The 20,021-nt window shown below is 47.7% G+C and overlaps 1 protein-coding gene across 2 annotated transcripts in view; it reads left to right on the top strand.

Moving 5' to 3' along the window:
- The window catches only part of TMEM178B (transmembrane protein 178B), a 362,353-nt gene extending 357,770 nt beyond the window's left edge, over nt 1-4,583 (top strand). For both annotated transcript variants that reach the window (XM_040471775.1, XM_040471774.1), the window contains one exon: nt 2,012-4,583. In XM_040471775.1, the coding sequence (XP_040327709.1) occupies nt 2,012-2,262 (251 nt within the window). In that variant the 3' untranslated portion in view covers nt 2,263-4,583. The remainder of the gene's footprint in view (nt 1-2,011) is intronic.
- Nucleotides 4,584-20,021: the final 15,438 nt, after the last annotated feature.

Raw genomic sequence — 20,021 nt, 5'->3', positions numbered from 1 at the left:
ACCCAGACCTACTCACCAGAAGCTCTGGGGTAGGGCCCAGCAGTCTGCTTTAATAAGCCACCCAAGACTCCAGACTGCCCTATCCCAGACTGAGTGATAGAGAATTCATCTTGAACCCACGTGCACAACAGGAGGGACCCACCTTGTACGGCACCCATCTAAGCATGAAGGATAAGACCACAGACTCAGGAACTAGCCTGCCTGAGCTTATAGCCCAGCTCCACCAGTTACTAGCTGTGTGATTTTAGACAGATGGCTTAACCTCTCTGAGCCTCGATTTCTTCCATCAAATAGGGACAGAGACAAAATAGGGATAATAATGTGACCTGCATAGATTTATTTAGAGAATTAAAGTTTCCATACATGTTTAAGCACTCAACACAGTTCCTAGCACACACACTTAATAAATGTTAGGTACAGCGACTGTCACTATGACCACTGAAATTATCATAAGCTCATGGGCCTGAGGCCTGGAGGAAAAAAGGTTGGATCTTAAGGAAACTTGGCCATCAGGAAGCAAGAGGTCTCATAATAAATATAAATATAATGCCCCTCCTCTTGTCCCCGCCCCCTAAAAATATGCTTCTCCCTTTTCTTTCTTCTACTGACCCAACCCAGCCTTCTCAAACTTCACAGGCCATTGCTGTCATATCAGTTGCTGACAGAAGAAACGTGAGATGCAGCCAATATCGAGAAAACCTTTTTTTTTTTTTTAAGTTTATTTATTTTGAGAGTGAGAAAGAGAGGGAATGGGGGAGGGCCCAGGGGAGAGAATCCCAAGCAGGCTCTGCACTGGCAGCACAGAGCCTGACGCAGGGATTAAACTCACAAACCATGAGATCATGACCTGAGCCGAAACCAAGAGTCAGACGCTTAACCATTTAACCACCCGAGCCCCCCAGGTGCTCCAAGAAAAGCTCTTGAACTCATTTTGGGTTTGCCACATATCTCCAATGGTTAAAAATTTTTTAATTTTTATAACATTTTCTCTCTTATAGCAGCCTTCTCATTGAAGGTTAGTAGGAGTAATTTTTTTATTTTTAAAATTTTTTTAACATTTATTTATTTTTGAGACAGAGAGAGACAGGGCATGAACGGGGGAAGGTCAGAGAGAGGGAGACACAGAATCTGAAACAGGCTCCAGGCTCTGAGCTGTCAGCACAGAGCCCGACGCGGGGCTCGAACTCACGGACCGTGAGATCATGACCTGAGCTAAAGTCAGCCGCTTTACTGACTGAGCCACCCAGGCGCCCCAGGAGTAATTTTTTAAAAAGAGGAGTTCCCATCATTAAGTCTGTCAAATACTCATAAGACTCATAGATGCATGAGCTTATGCTACCGTGGGTTATACATCTTCATGGTGAGAAGTCACATACAGAGTTTCCCAGAGGTTTTGACTCTGCTGCCCCTTTGTAAAGGAATATCTCAGAGGGTCAGTGTTCCAACTTTGGGAGATGCTGTCTTACAGGAAAAGGAAAAGGGATCCCAGGATTGGGGTGACTTGTTGGTGAATGGGTTAAAGGAAAACCCAATGTCGTATAGGAATGTTTTATATAGGAAAGAATAGACGTTGTTTTTGTCTGTAAATAAGTAGCGGGTGGGAGGGTGGGGTGTGTTTTCTGTGTCTCCCAAGAAAGACGGTGAATTTTCAATGCTTTAGAAAAATGAGTTGAATACTCTTTTGCCTCACCATACCCCACATGAGACTCTACTGCGAAGCTTATTTAGTATTTTCCCACAGGCAAGACTTCCCAAGTTGTTCCAAGACCGGGCAATTATTGCAGAGTGAGGAAGCCATGATCTCTTGACACTTCTCTCCTCTCCGTGAATATTTCCAGCTACGGATGTTGGTGGCTTATATCTGCGTCTTTTCACCTTGCCTACTCAAGAAAATTGAAAAATGCTGTCAACCTCACTTCTCTCTTTCTCTCTCCCTCTCTCTCCCCTTTCCCTCTTCCCTTTCCCTCTCCCTCACCCAACCCCACCCCATGTTCCTTGCCTTGCCCTCCAGGAACTTTCTGCATCATATCACTGTGCACCTGTGTGGCTGGAATCAACTTTGAGCTGTCACGCTACCCACGCTACCTGTATGGACTCCCCGATGACATCAGCCATGGATACGGATGGTCCATGTTCTGTGCATGGGGGGGCCTGGGCCTCACACTAATCTCGGGATTCTTCTGTACCTTGGCCCCTTCTGTCCAACCTGTCCCGAGGACCAACTGCCCTAAATCCAGACCCGAGAATGGGACAGTGTGCTAAAAAAACAAACCCATACATATATATATATATATAAATATATATATAATATACATATATAAAACAAAACTAACTCAAGATGATGCCAGTGCCAAGGTAGAGTTGAGTTGGCTCAGGCACCCGCATCTCGTCGGACTTTGTGTTGCCTCATCACCGAGATGGGGAAAGCGTCCCCGTCACGTGGCTCTTCCATCATTTCTTAACGTTTGGCTCCACGGTTTTTTGAAGACAGAGCGAACATCACCACTTGTGATAGCGTCCTGATCCCATCACTCAGGAGGATGGGGTGGTGGGCTGGGAAGGGACAGTGCCAGTGGTCTGAAGCAGCACGGATGTAGAGAAGGAGGTACCATCCATTGGGCCAGCCGTGAGGACACCACCCCAACGCCGATCGTGTTGCAGAGAAACAAAGCCCTTAGTTCATAGAATGTAACCACATCTTTGACGTCATTTGCAGATCACTTCTCCTGATCTTCCTGTTCTGATTCCCTTCCTAGCCCACCAGCAACACACAAGAAGTGGAAGAGAAAACAGACTGAGGAGGAAGTTTTCTCTTTGTTGCCAAACTTTTGGACAAAGTTACAGAGGTGGGAAGGGGGAGAGAACAACGTGCTGAGGGGCAAGATCCACGTCAATAAAAGGACACTTCAGTGGATGCTCAGAAAACCCAGTCTTACCTTCCAGCTGCCTTACATCCAGTTAAACAAGAGGCCGCCCTACCCCCGACCCCACCTGCACTCCCTGGGCAGATTGGAGCCTTGGAGTAATGCTGTGATGTGTGCGTGCGTGTGCGTGCGTGTGTGTGTGCGCGTGTGTGTGTGTGTGTATGTGTGAGACTACTTTTGGTGGTTTCCTTTTTTCCTTTTCACCTTTTAAAATGGAAAGACTTCATTATGACTGTTGTCTCTATCGTTTGTGGTGGTTTCATGGGCCAGGGCAGAGTCCCGAGACCTAGGAGGAATAATGAGGGGCAGGCCAGTGTGGGTGCCCATTCTGTAGTTTCAGATCCCTGGAGTGTGTACGTGTGGTGGGTGTTTTCTGAGTGTGGGGTTTTATTGTTTGTGTTGCATTTTTCTATTATTTGTAGTGCAGCTGAAATTCCCAGAGGGCAGAACTGAGAACAAAATCACTGGGCAGAGGGCCCGGTGGTCCTTCACATCACAGTTCTGGGATGCCACGGGATTTAGTCCTCTAAATCTGGAAGTTCAAGACAAAGCTGGGCACAAAGCCTTGAGAGAAGAGGGGGAACATGGTTCAGGAGGGAGAAGGAACATTGCCTCTGTTGCTGTTGTACAAGTACGTACCAAACCAGATCTTCACTCCCCATCATGGAAGCTGTCCTTTGTCACTGGACATCCACCCCTCTCCTGGGGGCGACCTCTGTACAGATGAAAGAAAATGGGTCACGTGCAGAGAGAGCATCTCCATGCTCCGTGGGCTCAAGTTTGTATGATATTGTGTAAATTAATGGCGAACTCCGGACTCTTTCCATCTTCTTCCTTTCCCTCTTGGTATTCAAGGCCATGCATCCCCAAATAGCCATCTTAGTGGCTAGCCCCCAAACAGAGGTGGCATAAATCCAGCCCGACGTCTCAGGCTCGTTCGAGCACACTGGCCCTGCAGGTGTCGGCGAACTACCATGTCAGCCAGAGTCGTGGAAGCTGTAGGGACAAGAGTCTGCCGGGAAGAGTGGGCAGGAGCAGCTGACAGTCACCTCAGTGACCCTGCTGGGGCCGAGCAGCCCCAGGGTGGCAAGGAGTGAATCCCCGAGCTGTACAGCCATGGGTCAACCATGTAGCTGAGAATTCAGTTGCTTCACAAATAGATATGCTTTGGGCGCTTTGCCAACAGCTCAACAGCCTTCTTTCCCACCCATGTACCTGTTTCATCGACCTGTCTCCTGATCTGTCTTCCCACCAGTCCCCACTTCTCATCTAGTAACCACCTCTCCCTCTTCCATCTGCCAGGCTACGAGTCCTGCCTGTCCCCTCATCTGCTCTTTTTGACTGTGTATGTGTGATTCACATCCAGTTAAGACATCCCATGTGCATGAATGGGCCTGAATGTGGGTCTCTGTATATGTGTAGCTCCCTGGTGCATTTTCTGTGTGTTTTTGTCAGTATGTACCTGGACACGGTTGTGGGTGTGCTACTCAAGGCTTCCTTCCCAGCGACACTGGTCAGCTTCTGCAAAAGGTCTCATGTGCGCGTGCCCCTTGTATGGGTATGCTGAGAGATGAGGGGTGAGGTGTGGAGCAGGAAACGCTATTCTCTTCCAATTGGGCTTCAAAGGATTTTTTTTTTAATAAAGGATTAATTCTATGAGAAGAGAAATCATTTTTGGGAAAGCCCAACTTTTCTATGGTATACAGAATTAAAAATTTCTTTTTCTTGGAAAGCTAGATTTCCCCCTTAAAGTAAAGGCATGCTAGGGCTTGAGGGAAAAGTGAGAAGCATCCCAGATTGAGAGGCTTCGTGTCTTCCTTCCAAGCATCTTGAGTGGGCTCTGCTGAGCAGGGAGAGGCAGGTGTCCACGAGCGTCTGTTTGGAGCAGAGGGCCTGTCTGTGACCAGCTGTTTCCCAGGTGCAGGAAAATGGAGAAAGAAATTCTACAAGGGGCCACTTGCTATCAGTCATTTAAACTTTTCTTGAGTAACTGTGTTTGAGGACACTGCCTCGCTGACCTGTGACTATTTATACCTTCTTTTTTTTTTTATCCCATGCTTGCCATAAATGGATCATCCACTCTTTCCAGCTACTAATCTTTGTGATCGACCCTTAATACAGCTTATTGTGTCCCTTTGAAGCCTTCCTGAAATGTTAAGAGACTCCTAAGAAAGAAGTAAACCACCTGGGCTTAACTTGCCATCAGTAGAACAGAAGCTTTGAGCTACTTCTTTGGTAGCGGGGCCAGATAGGAACAGATACACTCTGAGGTCTGATCCTGCTTGGGGCCAATAAAGCCCCATACAGATGGCAAATCCTTGCCCAGGGGTGGGGGACCGGGGAGGCGGAGGCCAGGGAGGGGCTCAATCCCTCCAGTGTAGCGATCCAAGTTAAGACCCGCCGTCCCCACGCTATTAGTGAGGCTCTGGTGTGGCTGAAGAAGAAGGGAAGGGGGGTGGGGGAAGGAAAAGAAAGCCTCTGCTAACTCCAAATCAAAGTGGAACCCAACCTACTGATGGGATTTAGGGTCGGCAGCTTCATAAAAGTCCAGCCCCGACCCCAGGTGAAGTTCAGATTCCTTACCGGTGTGCATGCAAGGTCTATGACCACGTATGTGTTTTGAGCTCCATGTGAATTAGCCTTAAGCATGGGGCTTTCAGCTTTCATTTCCTTCCTTACCCTATGAGATTGGGGATTCAGACAAGTGAGGTGTCTGCCTGGAAAGAGGTCCTATTTCTTTCTCTCCCCATTTTGGGAGCTTTGGTTTCTTTATGTTTCATTTTCCTCCTTGCTCCCTTCCTCTTTCCTTCTGCATCAACTTAAAATAGTCAATCAAGGGGCGCCTGGGTGGCACAGTCGGTTAAGCGTCCGACTTCAGCCAGGTCACAATCTTGCGGTCCGTGAGTTCGAGTCCCGCGTCGGGCTCTGGGCTGATGGCTCGGAGCCTGGAGCCTGTTTCCGATTCTGTGGCTCCCTCTCTCTCTGCCCCTCCCCCGTTCATGCTCTGTCTCTCTCTGTCCCCAAAATAAATAAACGTTGAAAAAAAATTAAAAAAAAAATAGTCAATCAATTAAAATAGTTAAGGAGTTTGTCTCTGGAGAGGCTCATACTCTTCAAGCAAACCCCTTCCTCATTTGTTGTGGCTGTGGGCTTCAGAAGGAGGTCCGTGGCTTCCCGGCATTGAAATCTAAAACATTTTTAAATGTGCCTATTCCAGCTTCAATCCTCCTGAAACCCTCTGCCTTTCAACAATTTACATCCTTTCAGCTTCAGGGATCACAAAGTCAAGAAGACTCAGCATCACCCAGCCAAGACAAAGCCTTCCTTGTTCACATGTCCGTATGCCACCCTCGGAGCCCATTCTGGCATATTCTCTTGTTGGGGTGTGTGGTTCCACCTAACAGTGCTTGCCTTTCCTTTGGTCAGGGAAGGCGATATCCTGAAATTCTTGAGTATAGGCCCTACCTCTTAACAGTCCTCCACAGTCATGATAAGAGGTGTGAAATGAACCAAGTGTGGTTGTTCTGATTCAACGGGGGATGTGCTGCTTAGGTCCCTAAAGCTGCCTACCTGAGTCAGACTCAAAGTAATGAAATCAAGCCCATCACCCAGAGGCATGGACTCTGTCTTCCCCTGGCTTATTCTGAGAGTGTTAATTGTTTTTTAAGTATCTGAGGGGAAGGAGCGAGAAGAAAATACACTCCGGTCATCTTTGGTGTGGTTTGTGTGGGTCATTTGGTTGATTCTTGCAACTAAAGGGAAGCTGCTTTTCTGAAAGTGTTCCTCCTCCCCCAGGGGCCAACCATCCCAGTGGACAAATCCAGCCCTTTCCAGGGCAATATGATGAATCAAGAGGTGATTTCACCATATTTAGAAGTCATTGGTGCATACCAGCCAGGTTGGCTTCTGTGCTATCTTCTAGCTGGTATCTGGCAGAGTAAGGGGGCAGGTCTTTAAACAAGTCCCCTTGAGCTGATGGACATAAAAGATTCTGGTGTCTCAAAGCAGTCAACTTGGCGGGCTGCGTTTGGACTCTTTCCGTTGATGCTTCCATGGTGCAAAATGTTTCTTAAACATTATTGTTAGTTCTCAGACTACTTTATTATTGGCTATTGGATTATTTTTTCTGAATAATAGAAAATTGTAGAGAATTAGAAAAATAAAGTACCAAAAAGACAAAAGGATTGTTTATAATTTCATCACTCAGAGGCATCATGATGACCCCAGTACCTACACGGTGAGTGGTTGTCTTGGGTTGGCACTTGGGGCTAGGAGTGTAGTCTAAGGCTGCAGAACCACACTGGTCTGCATGGAGTTAACCCGGTGTTCATAGCAGGAGAAGAGCAGGGCTCTGAGCCCCTAAAGATGGCAAAGGGACTTTTGTAAAAGGTCAGTGCCAGAGCTTAGGGATGGGTGGAACAGAGGGAAAAGATTCCTACATTCCTTCCTTTTTTCTTTTTCTTTCCTTCTTCTTCTTCTTCTTTTTTTTTTAAGTGCTATCTCAATCTAATTGTAGGTGTAAGAGCATGGAAGCCAGCGTAACTCACTAATTAAGCTACACTTCTCTAACACAGTTACTGTAAAGTTTCTTTCAGCTCTGCCCTCCAATGATTTGTGACTCTGGGCACTGTGTCTTCTCCATACTTGAACTTCCTCATCCACAAAATGAGGATAGTGATAACACTTTACCTCATGGTATATTAAGGGCGGCAAAGAAATTGCCAAGTGATATGCAGACATGATGTATCATATAAGTTATGTGCTGTTCAAATGATCCTGGAGCAGCAGAACCCTGACTACATGGAGTTCTTCCACGTATGTGGTGCCTGGGCCTTGTTGCTGAAAGGACAATCGCGAGTGGGAGGTCATCTTGGCCACCAAACAGGACCGTCCCTATCCAACTTCAGCACGTGGGATTCTCCTCTTCTATCATTCGGGTCCCTCACGGAGGTTAGCTCCTTAACTTACCCATTCTCAGGCTTCCTTCCTTTTGTCCAAAGCCAGTTTTGCAAAAGGCACTCTTAATCCCTCTCGATTATTCCCAGAGGTGATGGAATGAGCAAACCGTGTGGAGCAAAGAGCATATAACCATTAACCAAGGCACAGGGTCAATGCTTTTCTTTCTTTTTTTTCTTTCCTGCAAACATCATTTGTAGCCGTGCATGCACTGGTGGTGGGAGCAGATCAGGTTCTGAAATGTTTTAATGGTCGTTTAAGATGGGAACAAGTTTCAGAGAACTGGAATCTTCTTTCTCTTGTCAGTTGGTGAAGCAGATGGCTTCATCAAAAGCATATGGGTTCTCATGGGATTGAGAATGGATGGCGCATTCACTGGGAGATGTTCTGTGTGCGATCCTGTTTGGGAAGGACTGAATCCTAGATTCTAAACAAGACTGCACTTCCGAAAGGGTTTGCACGCTTTCTGCTTTGCAGGGGAACTGGCTTCGGTGCTGTAGGGAAGCCTTCTCTAAGGGAAGTCCACAACCTTGCTCACTATAGGGGTAGAGCCCAACCAGCAGTGGGGGGACTACCCAACCATAGGGGGTGTTTGTTCACTATTGAGAGGCAGAAAACCGTAAGCATGGGGGCTGGCCTCACTTTGATGGATGCCAGCTTCAGCAATGACAGCCCTGCCTTTCATTTCCAAGGACTGGGTGTTGGAACTCTGTGTCCCTCTCTCCTGTCTCCCATTACTCCCTCCGGCCAAGCCTTTCCCTTCTTTCCCTGGTTACCTGGAGACCCTTTCGAGCCTGAATGTATCGGTGTGCCTGTGTTGTGGATGTAATGATGCCTTTCACTCACTCATTCTCAGATTCCTTTCCCACTTCCGTCCATGGTTGTGACTGTTTTAGATCCAAGACTTTCTGTAAAAATGTACAAATAAAAGTGGAAACTGAAAATAAGGGGGAGGGAATTGAGATGAAACAAATGCATTGATGTAGCCCTCAGTTTTTGGAGGACTTTATGTAGAGACTGCCCCAAAATCCTGACTCTGGGTGGGATTTGAAGGGAGGAAAGCCGTTGGCACAGAAGGTTTTGTTTTGTTTTGTTTCGTTTTCTGGTTGTTTCTCTGACAGTCACTAGTGTCTGCTTGGGACCCTCTGTTCTAAAAGCTTTTTGCCTTGAAAGTAAAATCTGTTTTCCAGAAAGTAGAAAGCAAGTTATCAAAGTCTGAAGGGTGAAGGTCATCGTGAAGGTCAACACAAAGACCTGATCCTGGGTTTGCCTTCATAGCTTTGTCACTGGCTCACCTGGGGCCTCGGGCGAGTCTCGTTACCTCACTGTCTCTGTGTCCTCTCAAGCAAACCGGGAGCAGAGGCTCCTGGGGAACCGGGTCTCCTTGGCCATGCCGCCGCTATTCTCAGAGGCTTCGAGCCCACGTGGGTTGTCTGCTTCCTGTGTGAAGGCACATTTGGAGAGTTTTCCTCCCCCCTGCTCTCACCCCCCTCACTCCTCCGAAAGTGACCTCAAGCTCACAGCCAGTGTGTGCTCCAGTCCAAAGCCTTCGATCTACCTTTTTGTTCTCAGATGCCTTTTCCCACCCCACTTTGCCTATCTCATTTGACTGTCCTTACTGACAGAGTTTTGGTAGGAGAAGGACATCAGAGGAGATGGTGACTGAAATGGCTTTGCAATCTCTGACTCACTATACAAACATGGCTTGTGATGTCAGAAACGGAGAGGCTGTCTATGGGATGCCGCCACCGTGAAGAAAGTACGGGGGGGAGGGTGGGGTAAGGGCAGTGGGCGGCAGATGAGAGTTGGCCGTGCAGGGAAGATAGAACTTTTGGAAGGGAGAACAGCAGAATCACCAGAGCATCCTCAGCATGGCAGTGGAGAAGGATCCCCCAAAGGCAGGGCACCCTGAAGTAAGGGGAAGTAGGAAAGAAGGGCGGGAGCGGGTGATACTATAGCACAAGGGACTGCCTCCCCTAAGACTGAGAAGATGAGGTGCCCTGGGGGGAGGGGGTTCCACCACGCTTACCCTAACCCTCCATCCATGGCGCCTTCTATCCAAACCCTCCTCCTTTCTGACCATCCATAGTGGTCATCACTCTGGCACCGGCTTCAGGAAGGCCATTTAGACCAGTGCTGTCCAACCAGCGTAAGCCACGTATGCAATTTTAAATATCCTACTAGCCGCCCCCTTCTTAAAAGTCCAAACAAACAGGTGAAGTTAATTTTAACACATTTCAACCCAATATATCAAGAATATTATTTTAACATGGAATCAATATCAAAAAGTTACTGAAATACTTCGCCACATTTGTTTTTTAATGAAGTCTTTGAAATCCACTGCGAATTTTATTCTTAGAACATGTCTCAGTTTGGACCAGCCACATGTCCAGTGCTTGACAGCCACGTGTGGCAAGTGGCTACCGTATAGGACAGCAAAGATTTAGACTCTTTGTTAAGAGACCGAATAGGACCCCCTCCCCCACGAGTCATTCAGGTCTCCCGGTGGACGGAAGGCAGAAGTTGGCGTTGGCCCCGAGTAGAGAGCACAGCAGTGATGGCCAAGCTGCCCTCCTGGCCCCTGAAATTCTACTTCACCTGCTTAGTCGGAGGAGAGGACTATTGCCTGTCAAATACATGTCACGTCTCCACAGGGTGTCAGTGCTGCCCCTGGACGTGGTGCCGGTGACCCGTCAATGTTCTCCTGCCAGAGCAGGTCACTTTCTTCAGCTATAGGACCATCCACTTATCCCTCGTCCACAGGCCCTTTATCTTACAGGGGAGAGGGGGCCAGACAGGCCTCCCTGTCTCGGTCAAGAATAATGGTCTCCACACCATTTTGTCATCGAGTCCAGTCACCTGCTCATAACATCTCACTAATATCTGGCGCTGTGTTTTGTTTTGTTTTTTTCCCCCCCCAATCCCTTCATTTCTTTACATTTGTATCTTAAAGTCAGACGCTAAAAGGGGATGTGTTAGAGCAGTGACCATAGAGAGGCAAGACCGGCTTTTCTAGGAGGTGACGGGTTCTGTCCTTTGCCCTGGGACTCAGTCCACCATCGCCTCCCTGTCCTTCCTGACTAGAGACCTTCCTTAGAGGTGAAGAAACCTCTTTTGTTTGGGGTGGAGGTGGTTGGGGAGGAAGACAAGTTGCCAGATCTCAGCACAGAGAACAGAATCAAATGCATGCCAGCAACCCCTGGGCATTCTCAAAGCATTTCAAAGAGCCAGTATGACACGATTTAACTCATTTAAAATATAACATTCTGAGCCCTTTGATACCAAGTGAAAGAAAATGAGCTGATTTGGTGAGTATGTTTTATATATGGTCATTAGACGGGGACCATAGCCGACAAAACTCTCAAACGAATCTTGGAGGGTTTATGGTCCCAGATTATTGCTTGGTCAATATAAATTTACATAAATTTACCTTTCATTTGCATAGTGCTTTCTGATTGGTTAGACAAGGAGCAGTATGTACTGCAGGATTCCAACACCGCCTCTGCCCTCGGAGGTAGCCATTCCTGCGGTTATTGGTGCTAAAATAAGAATAAATATTATGTTAATTTGTTCTGATACGATGTGAATAACTGTGTTGTTTAATCTTAACAAGAATGCGACATCTTATCAGATCTATTGTACTGTCCGTTCCTTCTCATAATTAACTAATTAATTACAGGAAAGGTGATCCAAACCAGATCTTGAAACCATTGTGCTCTCGGGAGAGGTGAATTTAACAGGGAAGCGGGAGGGGGGGGATGAAAGGGGAAATTGCCAGGTTCCTGTGACTTTGCAAGGACTGAGGAAGCAGAGAGCATTTGGGGACCTCGCGGACACTGACTGCATCTTGCAATTTTCTTTTTCAAATTGGCAGAAATCTCGTATTTCCATCGATTGAAGAAAAAACAAGTGTCTGGTAATTAATGAAATGACTTGTTCATGGAAAAAAAAATAAAAATAAATAACCTGTCAGTTGTGGAATGTAAACTGATTAAACAATTAAATAAAGAAGATCATGTTGTGTGTTTTAAGTAATTGTGTCTGCTGGGGGAGGGGAGGAAGACGTCGCAGTATTTGGTGGAGAGCCATGTTTCATCCCTCAGGTTTCGTATAGAAAAAAAAATTAGGACAACTCTTCTATAGATAACAGACAGAAGACTAATCCTGGAGGAAATAGATAATAAACATTTCAAGCATGTGCAAGCCAAATGTCCCTGCTTTTACAGTTGGGTGACAGCGGGGAAATGGAGAGCAACTCAGAAGAGAACAAGAAGGAATCAATGGTTCTTTTTTCCCTATCGCTAGCATTGAGTAACTTTTCGGAAAAAAAAAAAAAAAAAAAAAAAGCTTTATGAGATGCTGCAATTAGTGGTTACATTCTAACCCCTAAGCCTACTTCCCGGCTCTCAGTGAGGAGAGAAATTTCTCATTCAGTCTCTATTATCTCTGTCCCTCCCATAGAATCACAGTTGCCAGCCACCCATACATTTTAAAAGTTTCTGGCTCAGATGGGACAGCCCGGATAGGACAGCTAGGAAAGAAAGACGGTGGGAGGCACGTGCTTGTTAAAGGGCATTACGTGTCCGTCAACATCGCCAGTGTTAAGCAAAGGAAACTGGCTCCATCTGGTGCAAGTGGAAAAGGAATTTCCTGAGAAGCTTGGGTTGCTGGAAGCCCATGGCACAGGCAGGAGGAAGCCGCGAGATAGCCAGAATCACACCCCAGGCAAATCCGGACCCTCGCCCATGCTGCTGTTGGACTCTGGAGACCGGACGGTGCTGCCTTTACCACCACCTTCACCAGGATGAATTCCCAGGTCTCTCCTCCTTTCAGGCGGTAGCCCCAGAGTCCAAATCCCAGGCAAGCGCACCATCCAAGGGGTCAGGAAAACAAGCCTAGAGCCTCTTATTTCTCTCTGTGGTGGCGAGCTCTGCCTCCCACCAAGATCCGACAATTCCCCAAACATACGAGGAGGCATAGAACGCTGGGAAGACAAAAAGGGGGAAATGCCCATTAGAGGAAGTCTCCCTGAATGAGAGGTATAATGCTCCATCTTTGAGGTGCATCTGAGCAGTGGCCAAGGGAGTATGTGTATAATCTTCACGATAGCGATTAGCAGCACGGCTGACAGCTCTGTAGAAAGAGGGGCACGATGCTGGCCGTCGTACAGAAGACCTGCATAGATTGGATCTGAAAAAAAGAACACTAATATTAAGGCAGTGGAATTTTAAAAGGAGAAAAAGACCAAGAATCACCACCATCGTCTTGGAGGTAATGGAACGAAACCGTAAAACGTTTCAAAAGTAGGTAGAGGTCAAAGGGAAGTGCCTTGCAGAATGGGTGGGGGAAGGGCTCTAAGTAGAGAAAATCTCGGAAGAAATGGGAGACTAGAATCCCAAGGGGCCCCTCCCCTCCTTGGTAGTCATGTCCCTTGGGAGAGAGAGAATGGAAACCCCACTGGGGTTAAGAAGTGAGGAAAGCCTTTCAGTCCTTGTGCCTTCAAGGGAAAGCGGGTGGACTTAAGGAGCGTCTGCCTCACCCAAGATGGAATGGAGTTGGGGAGGATGACGCTGCCTCCAGGGCCTGCGGGTGTGTGGATGTGTGTTGCAGCGTTCTGACCTGAGGGCTGGGTGAGGGCACCAGCAGCTCTCAGGCGTGATGCCCGGATGCCCCGCCGACAGCCTGGGGTAGGCCACGAAGAGATAAACAGCCTGGCTCTCCTTTTTCCAGTGAAGCACTACTTTGATTTCTGTGTCTGATGAATTATGCAGTCCGCTGGGTGTGTGAGAAGCACACCTACTCCCTCTCGCCCCAGCACCTGTGCCTCCGGGCACACAGGCCCCCACAGGGAGAGCTGTTACATAATTGGAGAAAGGCAGCTCCGGGAACTGTGACCAAGTCCGCCAAATATCCAGGGTGGTCCACGGAGGGACACCGTCCTCCAGGAAGCCTTCCTTTCCTGAATGTCCAGCTCGCCTAGTGCCCTCCCCCGAACCCCCACGGCACCATGCCGTGTCTCTCTCATGGCACCTAGCACTTCGGGATGGAATTGGTGTTTTCTCCAACCTCCTCAGGAACTGGGTTGTCTTGAAGAGCAGGGATCCTGACTTAACTCGCCTTCGTAGCCCGGTGACTAGTAGTGCCTCGTGGGAGGTAAATGCTCAGTAAATACTGACTGACCTGAACCACACTACAGTCTTCCCCCATCTGCTCACTCAAGTTGGCCCTCAATACTGGTGTCCAATTCTTCTGTAAGTAAGTGTTCTTGGGGGTCCCCACGTCCACCCTCAGATTCAACGATTCGCTAGATGGGCTCTCAGAAAAGCTGCTACACTCAGGGTTATTGTCTATAACGCTGAAAGGACACAAAGAGGGAAAAGGCACATGGGGCAGAGTTCAGGAGAGAGTGGACACAAGCTCCAGTTGTCCTCTCCCAGGGGGTTTATACAGATGGCACTTAATTCTCCCAGCAAGGCTGTGTGACAGAAGAATTGCCAACCAGGGAGCTCACCCAAGCCTTCGTGTTCAGGGAGTTGGGGGAGGTCGGCCATGTAGGCTCAAGCATTCATACAGCTGGTCTCATGTGAGCAGCTTCCAACCCCTCCTGAAGCCAAACTGACATCCCACGGACAAAGCCTCCGCCGTAAATCACAATGGTAGCGTAGACTTCCCAGCACGGCCCAAGGTAAACCGGGTAAGGCAAGACACAGTCATCAAGCTGGATATTCCTTCTTTGGAAAGCGCGGGGTTTGGGCAACCCAGACCTGCCGTGTCAGCCCTTTATCGTACGTACGCTAAGCTGTGTGATATGTTCCATCGAGCAGAACACGGTTCCTCTCCATGTGAACACAGCTTCTCTCCACGTCTTCTAGATCCCTTCCCTTGCCCCTTGACCATCTACAGACAAGCCCGGTCCTGCCCTTTGCGGGTCACTTACTGAAGCTCTTTGGCCTTGGTCCCCTTCCCATCCAGCCTCTGCAGACAGCTCTATGCACCCTTCACAAGGGGCTGGGGTGAGGGGCAGGGGAGGTTAACACAGGAGCTCAAGTCTTTGAGCCGATCTGAATTCAAGTCCTTCTGCATACAAGTTGTGTCATTGCCCCCCTTAGCCTGTGTCCCCGTAGGTACGTAACTGAGCCCTGCAACACCTACCTCCCATACCACTCCACAAAGTGAGGGACCCATAGGAGATGCCTGGCCCAGACGGTCACTCAGTGCCTTGCGGTCACCCCGTACGCCTGCACTTTGCCCTCTCATTCTTAAGCAGGCCCCACATCTTCCCTTTCTAGGAAGGCTTTCTAAACGGAGATTTGTGCGATGTGAGAGTCCCATAGGAGTCACCACCCCACAATCCCACAGAGGGCGAACATTGACCCTTTAGGTGCAAACTCACACTTACCGAATTCAACCACTGTTTAGTCCATACAACTCCTACATAGGCATACGGCTAGTGCAATAAAATCATCCTTTGAAATATTTTTAACTCAGGGGAGGAGGAAAATCTGGTATTGGAAAGGCTCTTTCCCTTTGCGGAGGCCTCTTCCTTTTCTAGGACCGACAGAAACGCTCTACAACCTTGTCACTCTACCGGCATCGCCCGAGATCTTGCTAGACATGCCGAATCTTCAGTCTAACCCCATAGCTGCGGAATCAGAATCTGCAGTTTAACATGACCTCCAGGTGATTCGGACACACTGGTCTGGAGTGTTCAGCGAACCTTGCTACGTGATGGGAAAGTTGTTTTCAACATTTCTGTTAATATCCTTTATCTAGGATAGAGATCACAGGAGGATTTCAAAGGACAACGAAAAAAAAAAAATTAGTCCCAGGGTGAGGTTTCAAGCCACATCGGAACAGGTATTATGTATTTTAACCTACATCCCAAGAAAGATCCTTCCTTCTGGGCTTCACCCTGCTTTGGGGGGGGGGGTAAGGACTGGGGGAACGGGGCCAAGTAATTAGGTTTCGTGTGTCCCCATGAGCAGGTGTCGGGCTGCCCCGACACCATAGCAGCTGTGTCCCAGCAGGTGTGCATCACACCACGTGGTTTTCGGCCACCATGGAGGGCAGGCTTGGGGTGGCCCGAAGGGGAGGCGTTTGTGTGCCCTTGCCTCATCCTAAGAAAGCCCGGGCTGTGAGACCAAATAGATCTGAAGAACGGGAATTAGAAGCCCATTGCCCTGATGTCCCTTCTTTCGTGCTCTTTGTGAACTAGATGGCACAAAGTCCATCCCGCATTCAACTTGGGTAGCACCTGCCAGTGATATAGCCTCAGGCAGGATATTTAGCATCAGTTTCTCCCTCAACAGATGAGGGTGGTACCAATACCTACCTTGTACCTTTTTGTGTGAGGGTAAAATGGGTTAATACTTGCCATGTGCTTAAAACGGTGCTTGACACATAGCAGGTACTATGTATGTACTTATTACTAAACAGTTCAAATTTTAAGTAGCCTGGCGAAGTCGCCCTGGCTAATGAGACCTGAGCAGAAGGTGGGACTGTGGGGCTACACGTGAGGACAGGGCCATGGGGAAGAGGGTAATGGAGAGTTTTCTGCAGAACGTCGCTGTGAAGCTGATGGGGCCTCCTGATGTGTGGAGGAGGTGGGGAGGCCCATCTCCACGAGCAGCCGTTGGCGTCACTGGCTGGGGCCTGACCCTTCCCGTGCCAGGCTGCAGCCCCTAGAGCCGTGGGATCCCCAGTTCTACCTCCTGGCCAGTGGCTAGGACCGCAGTGACCCCTCTCGGTTTTCTCTGTGCCCTGCCTCAGGAACCCCTCCCCTCAAGGTGAGTTTTCGGTGTATGTCTTCAGAGCCCTTCTTATCATGGAGGTTTGGAACAAGGGTGTTATTTGTTGTTTTTTTTTTTTTTTTTAATTGTTCCTTTTTGCTAAACAGATACATGTTCTTCTGACTACCAACCAAGTTTGCCGCTCCAGGTCTGTGAGACCCATTTGTAAGGCACGGAAGGAAGAGACAGTGTAATGTATGTGCCTCTCTTGGAACCAGCCAATGGTCGTATGCTCCACTTGTCTGATGTTTTGTTGTTTGGTTTTTGGGTTTTTTTTTTTGGAGAGAGAGACTGCGCAAGCAGGAGAGGGACAGAGAGAGAAGGAGACACAGAATCTGAAGCAGGCTCTAGGCTCTGAGCCATCAGCACAGAGCCTGACACGGGACTTGAACCTGTGAACCGTGAGATCATGACCTGAGCTGAAGTCGGACGCTTAATTGAAGGAGCCACCCAGGCGTCCCCTCATATGCTCCACTCGTTAAGAATTTACTTTTGGGTCACCTGGGTGGGTCAGTTGGTTCAATGTTTGACTCTTGATTTCTATTCAGGTCATGATCTCATGGTCATGTGATCGAGCCCCACGTCAGGCTCTGGACTGACCTTGGAGCCCGCTTAAGGTTCTCCCCTTTCTTTCTGCCCCTCCCCTGGTTTCTCTTTCTCAAAATAAATGGGGGGGGGGCGGGGAAGAATTTACTTTCTGCCGGACACTTTCTTGTGTTCTCTCATTTAATCTTTAATTCTATTAGATTGGTACAATTTCCCCCACTGCACAGCTGACCGGAGTGGCCCGTCTATGCCTGGTTGAGCCCTGATATCCTACTCCCCTGGTGTTCCGTGTGGAGCAAAGACAGCAACTGTCCTTCCCGGGGTCCAGGGACCCCACCTGTGGGGTGTGAGGAACCCGAATGATAATGCCTATCCTGGCCCTCAGCTTCTCCCTGGGCAGGGACGGGTGCAGAAGGGTTGAAGGATAAGCTACAGTTGGGGACAGAGCTCCTGCGTCTTGACATCAGTCTTACCTGTGTTCTCTGAGTCTACCTCGAGCGAGGGGTTTTACCTTGGCAGGGAAGGGGTGGTTCTCCTTAGCTTCTCCTCCCTTATTTCCCTACACTATTCCTTAAATTTTGGCAATGTGCCATATAAGACAGAAGAACTAATTTCCCCCGGGCCTCTGATCTACGGGAAAAACAAAAACAAGCAAGAAACAAAGCGAAACAAAAACCACAAGCAAAAACAAACAAAAATACTGCTACTTACAAGGTAAAGCAATTCATAAATACGGTAAATAAAAATGAAAAATCACTTCAGAAGCACAGCAGATCCGTTCTGAAAGAGGCGGTAACCACTGTCCTCAAATTCGAAAGTGCGTCAGGATCACTGGGGAGCGGTGGACTGTTTTTCAAGTGCAAATTTCGTGTCAGGCACTGTCCTGGGTCACGATGATTGAGCAGTGAATGAAACAGGCGGAAAGGGTTGCCCTCACGGAGCCCGCTCATGGTATAGAGTGGGCAGGGGGGAGACAGATGGTATGATATAGTAAATATAGTGATATAGATGATGAACTAGGTAAACGTCAATACGGTAAGTTCTTTGGGGAAAAATCAGGGAAGGGGGATGGAGGTGATGGGGGTGTGCCTTTAATGAAGCCACCTGCCTTGCAGGGACATACGTGCACCGTTGTCCTTGGGTCAGATTTCAGAAACATACAGTAGAAGGAGGAACGATGGGGGGCGGGGGCGGTGGGGCAACAGAATCTGTGCCAAGTTGAATCCACGCGGCTTTATTCCATCACGCTGTGACCATTCCCACAACCGTGGGACCCAAATAAGACCTTCCGCCCGCGGTGATATTGACGACTCACTCTTCATGCTTCATCTCCCCGGAAGCCCAACCTCTTAGGAGCTGGACCTACCTTTGGCTCCGTTTTTGCTTGTTTTTGTTTTTCCTATAGATCAGAGGCCCGGGGAAAATTAGTTCTTCATCCGTCTCCTCCTACCCACACTCTACTGACAATAGACCACTGAGATGGGCGTTCAAAAGTATTTTTAAATGGAGTCAGCACACCTGACACTGAGGATCCCAGGCCAACAAAGGTCTTCACTATCCATCCCAGACCACACGGCCCTCCGCCGAAGACAGTGCGATTCCAATTCCAGTATTGTGTCCTCGGAGATCACAAATCATTTTCGTGGCTTAAAACCACATGGGGACATCAAGACCTGTCTAAAATTTTATACGTAGTCATCAGTCGCCTTCTCAGCATCTCGTTCACAAGAAGGGTCCTCTCTATTTGAGACGAAACAAGAAACATTTCAAAAGACGTAAAAATATAAGGGTTCAATGAGGACACAGAGCTCTCTCTGTTCTGTGTACCCCTTCCCTCCAAAGGGATCACTGCAGTTGGTTTTCTTAATCTTTCCAACAGTCTCCAAATTCCTTGGGTGTTTACCATGATAATTGGTGGTTTTAATAACCTGATAAGTGTTCTAAAATTGTAGGCCTGAAAAGATAATTATCTCTGAGATTCATAGACTAGAACAGGAATGTGTTGGGAACAACAACAACAAAAAAAAACAACAAAAAACCCAGCTTTGATCATCTATATCTACAAGGTGAGTGGAAGAATCCCCAAAAGGTATTGCTTTAGAATATAAATGATGTCTATGCAAAGTAGTTCTTATTAATTCTGCACCAAATGGTCATAAAAACAAAATGGCCTTCAGAAAGTACTCTAGTTATCCAAGCTTAAGAATTTGGTTTCTAGCCCCTAGAGGTCTGCCTTTTAATATAACTTTTAAATGTTGAAGGAATGAGCTTCATATAGGACTAAGCAAAAATAAAATCTATCCTTAGCTAGTTTGAAGGCCAAGTGTGGATTCATCTTGTTGAATATTGCATATCCTGGCATCTGCATTTTCTTCTAGAATAACGCAGTTCCTCTGATACTGAAGGATATTCTGAAACTAAAATACACAATGGCTTTTTGCCATCTTAGAGGAAAAAATGTGATATGCCATCTTAGCCACACTAAAACTTTAATTAAAAGAACCAAATGATTCTTACCTTAAAAAAATAGTTTCATTGGGGAAAATAAGGAAAATGCATACACACACACACACACACACACACACACACACACACAGGAATGGGAGGAGAGGAGGGAAGGGGGAGGAAGGAGGAGGAGGAGGAGACAAGAAGCAGGAGGGGATCTGCTGAGTTCTACAACCCAGATAATCACCAGTAACATATTGACATACTTTCTTTCTAGCTGTTATTTTTTAAGATCACCGTAAATATGCTGGTTATGCAGCACAAATGATATTCCAGCTTATAAAAATCAGAAGCATGCTCT

The sequence above is a fragment of the Herpailurus yagouaroundi genome, unplaced genomic scaffold (genome assembly GCF_014898765.1).
Source record: "Herpailurus yagouaroundi ecotype Mexico unplaced genomic scaffold, PumYag 100, whole genome shotgun sequence".
NCBI lineage: Eukaryota > Metazoa > Chordata > Mammalia > Carnivora > Felidae > Herpailurus > Herpailurus yagouaroundi.
The sequence above is the reverse complement of the archived record's forward strand: the minus strand, read 5'-3'. Positions and strand labels throughout refer to the sequence as shown.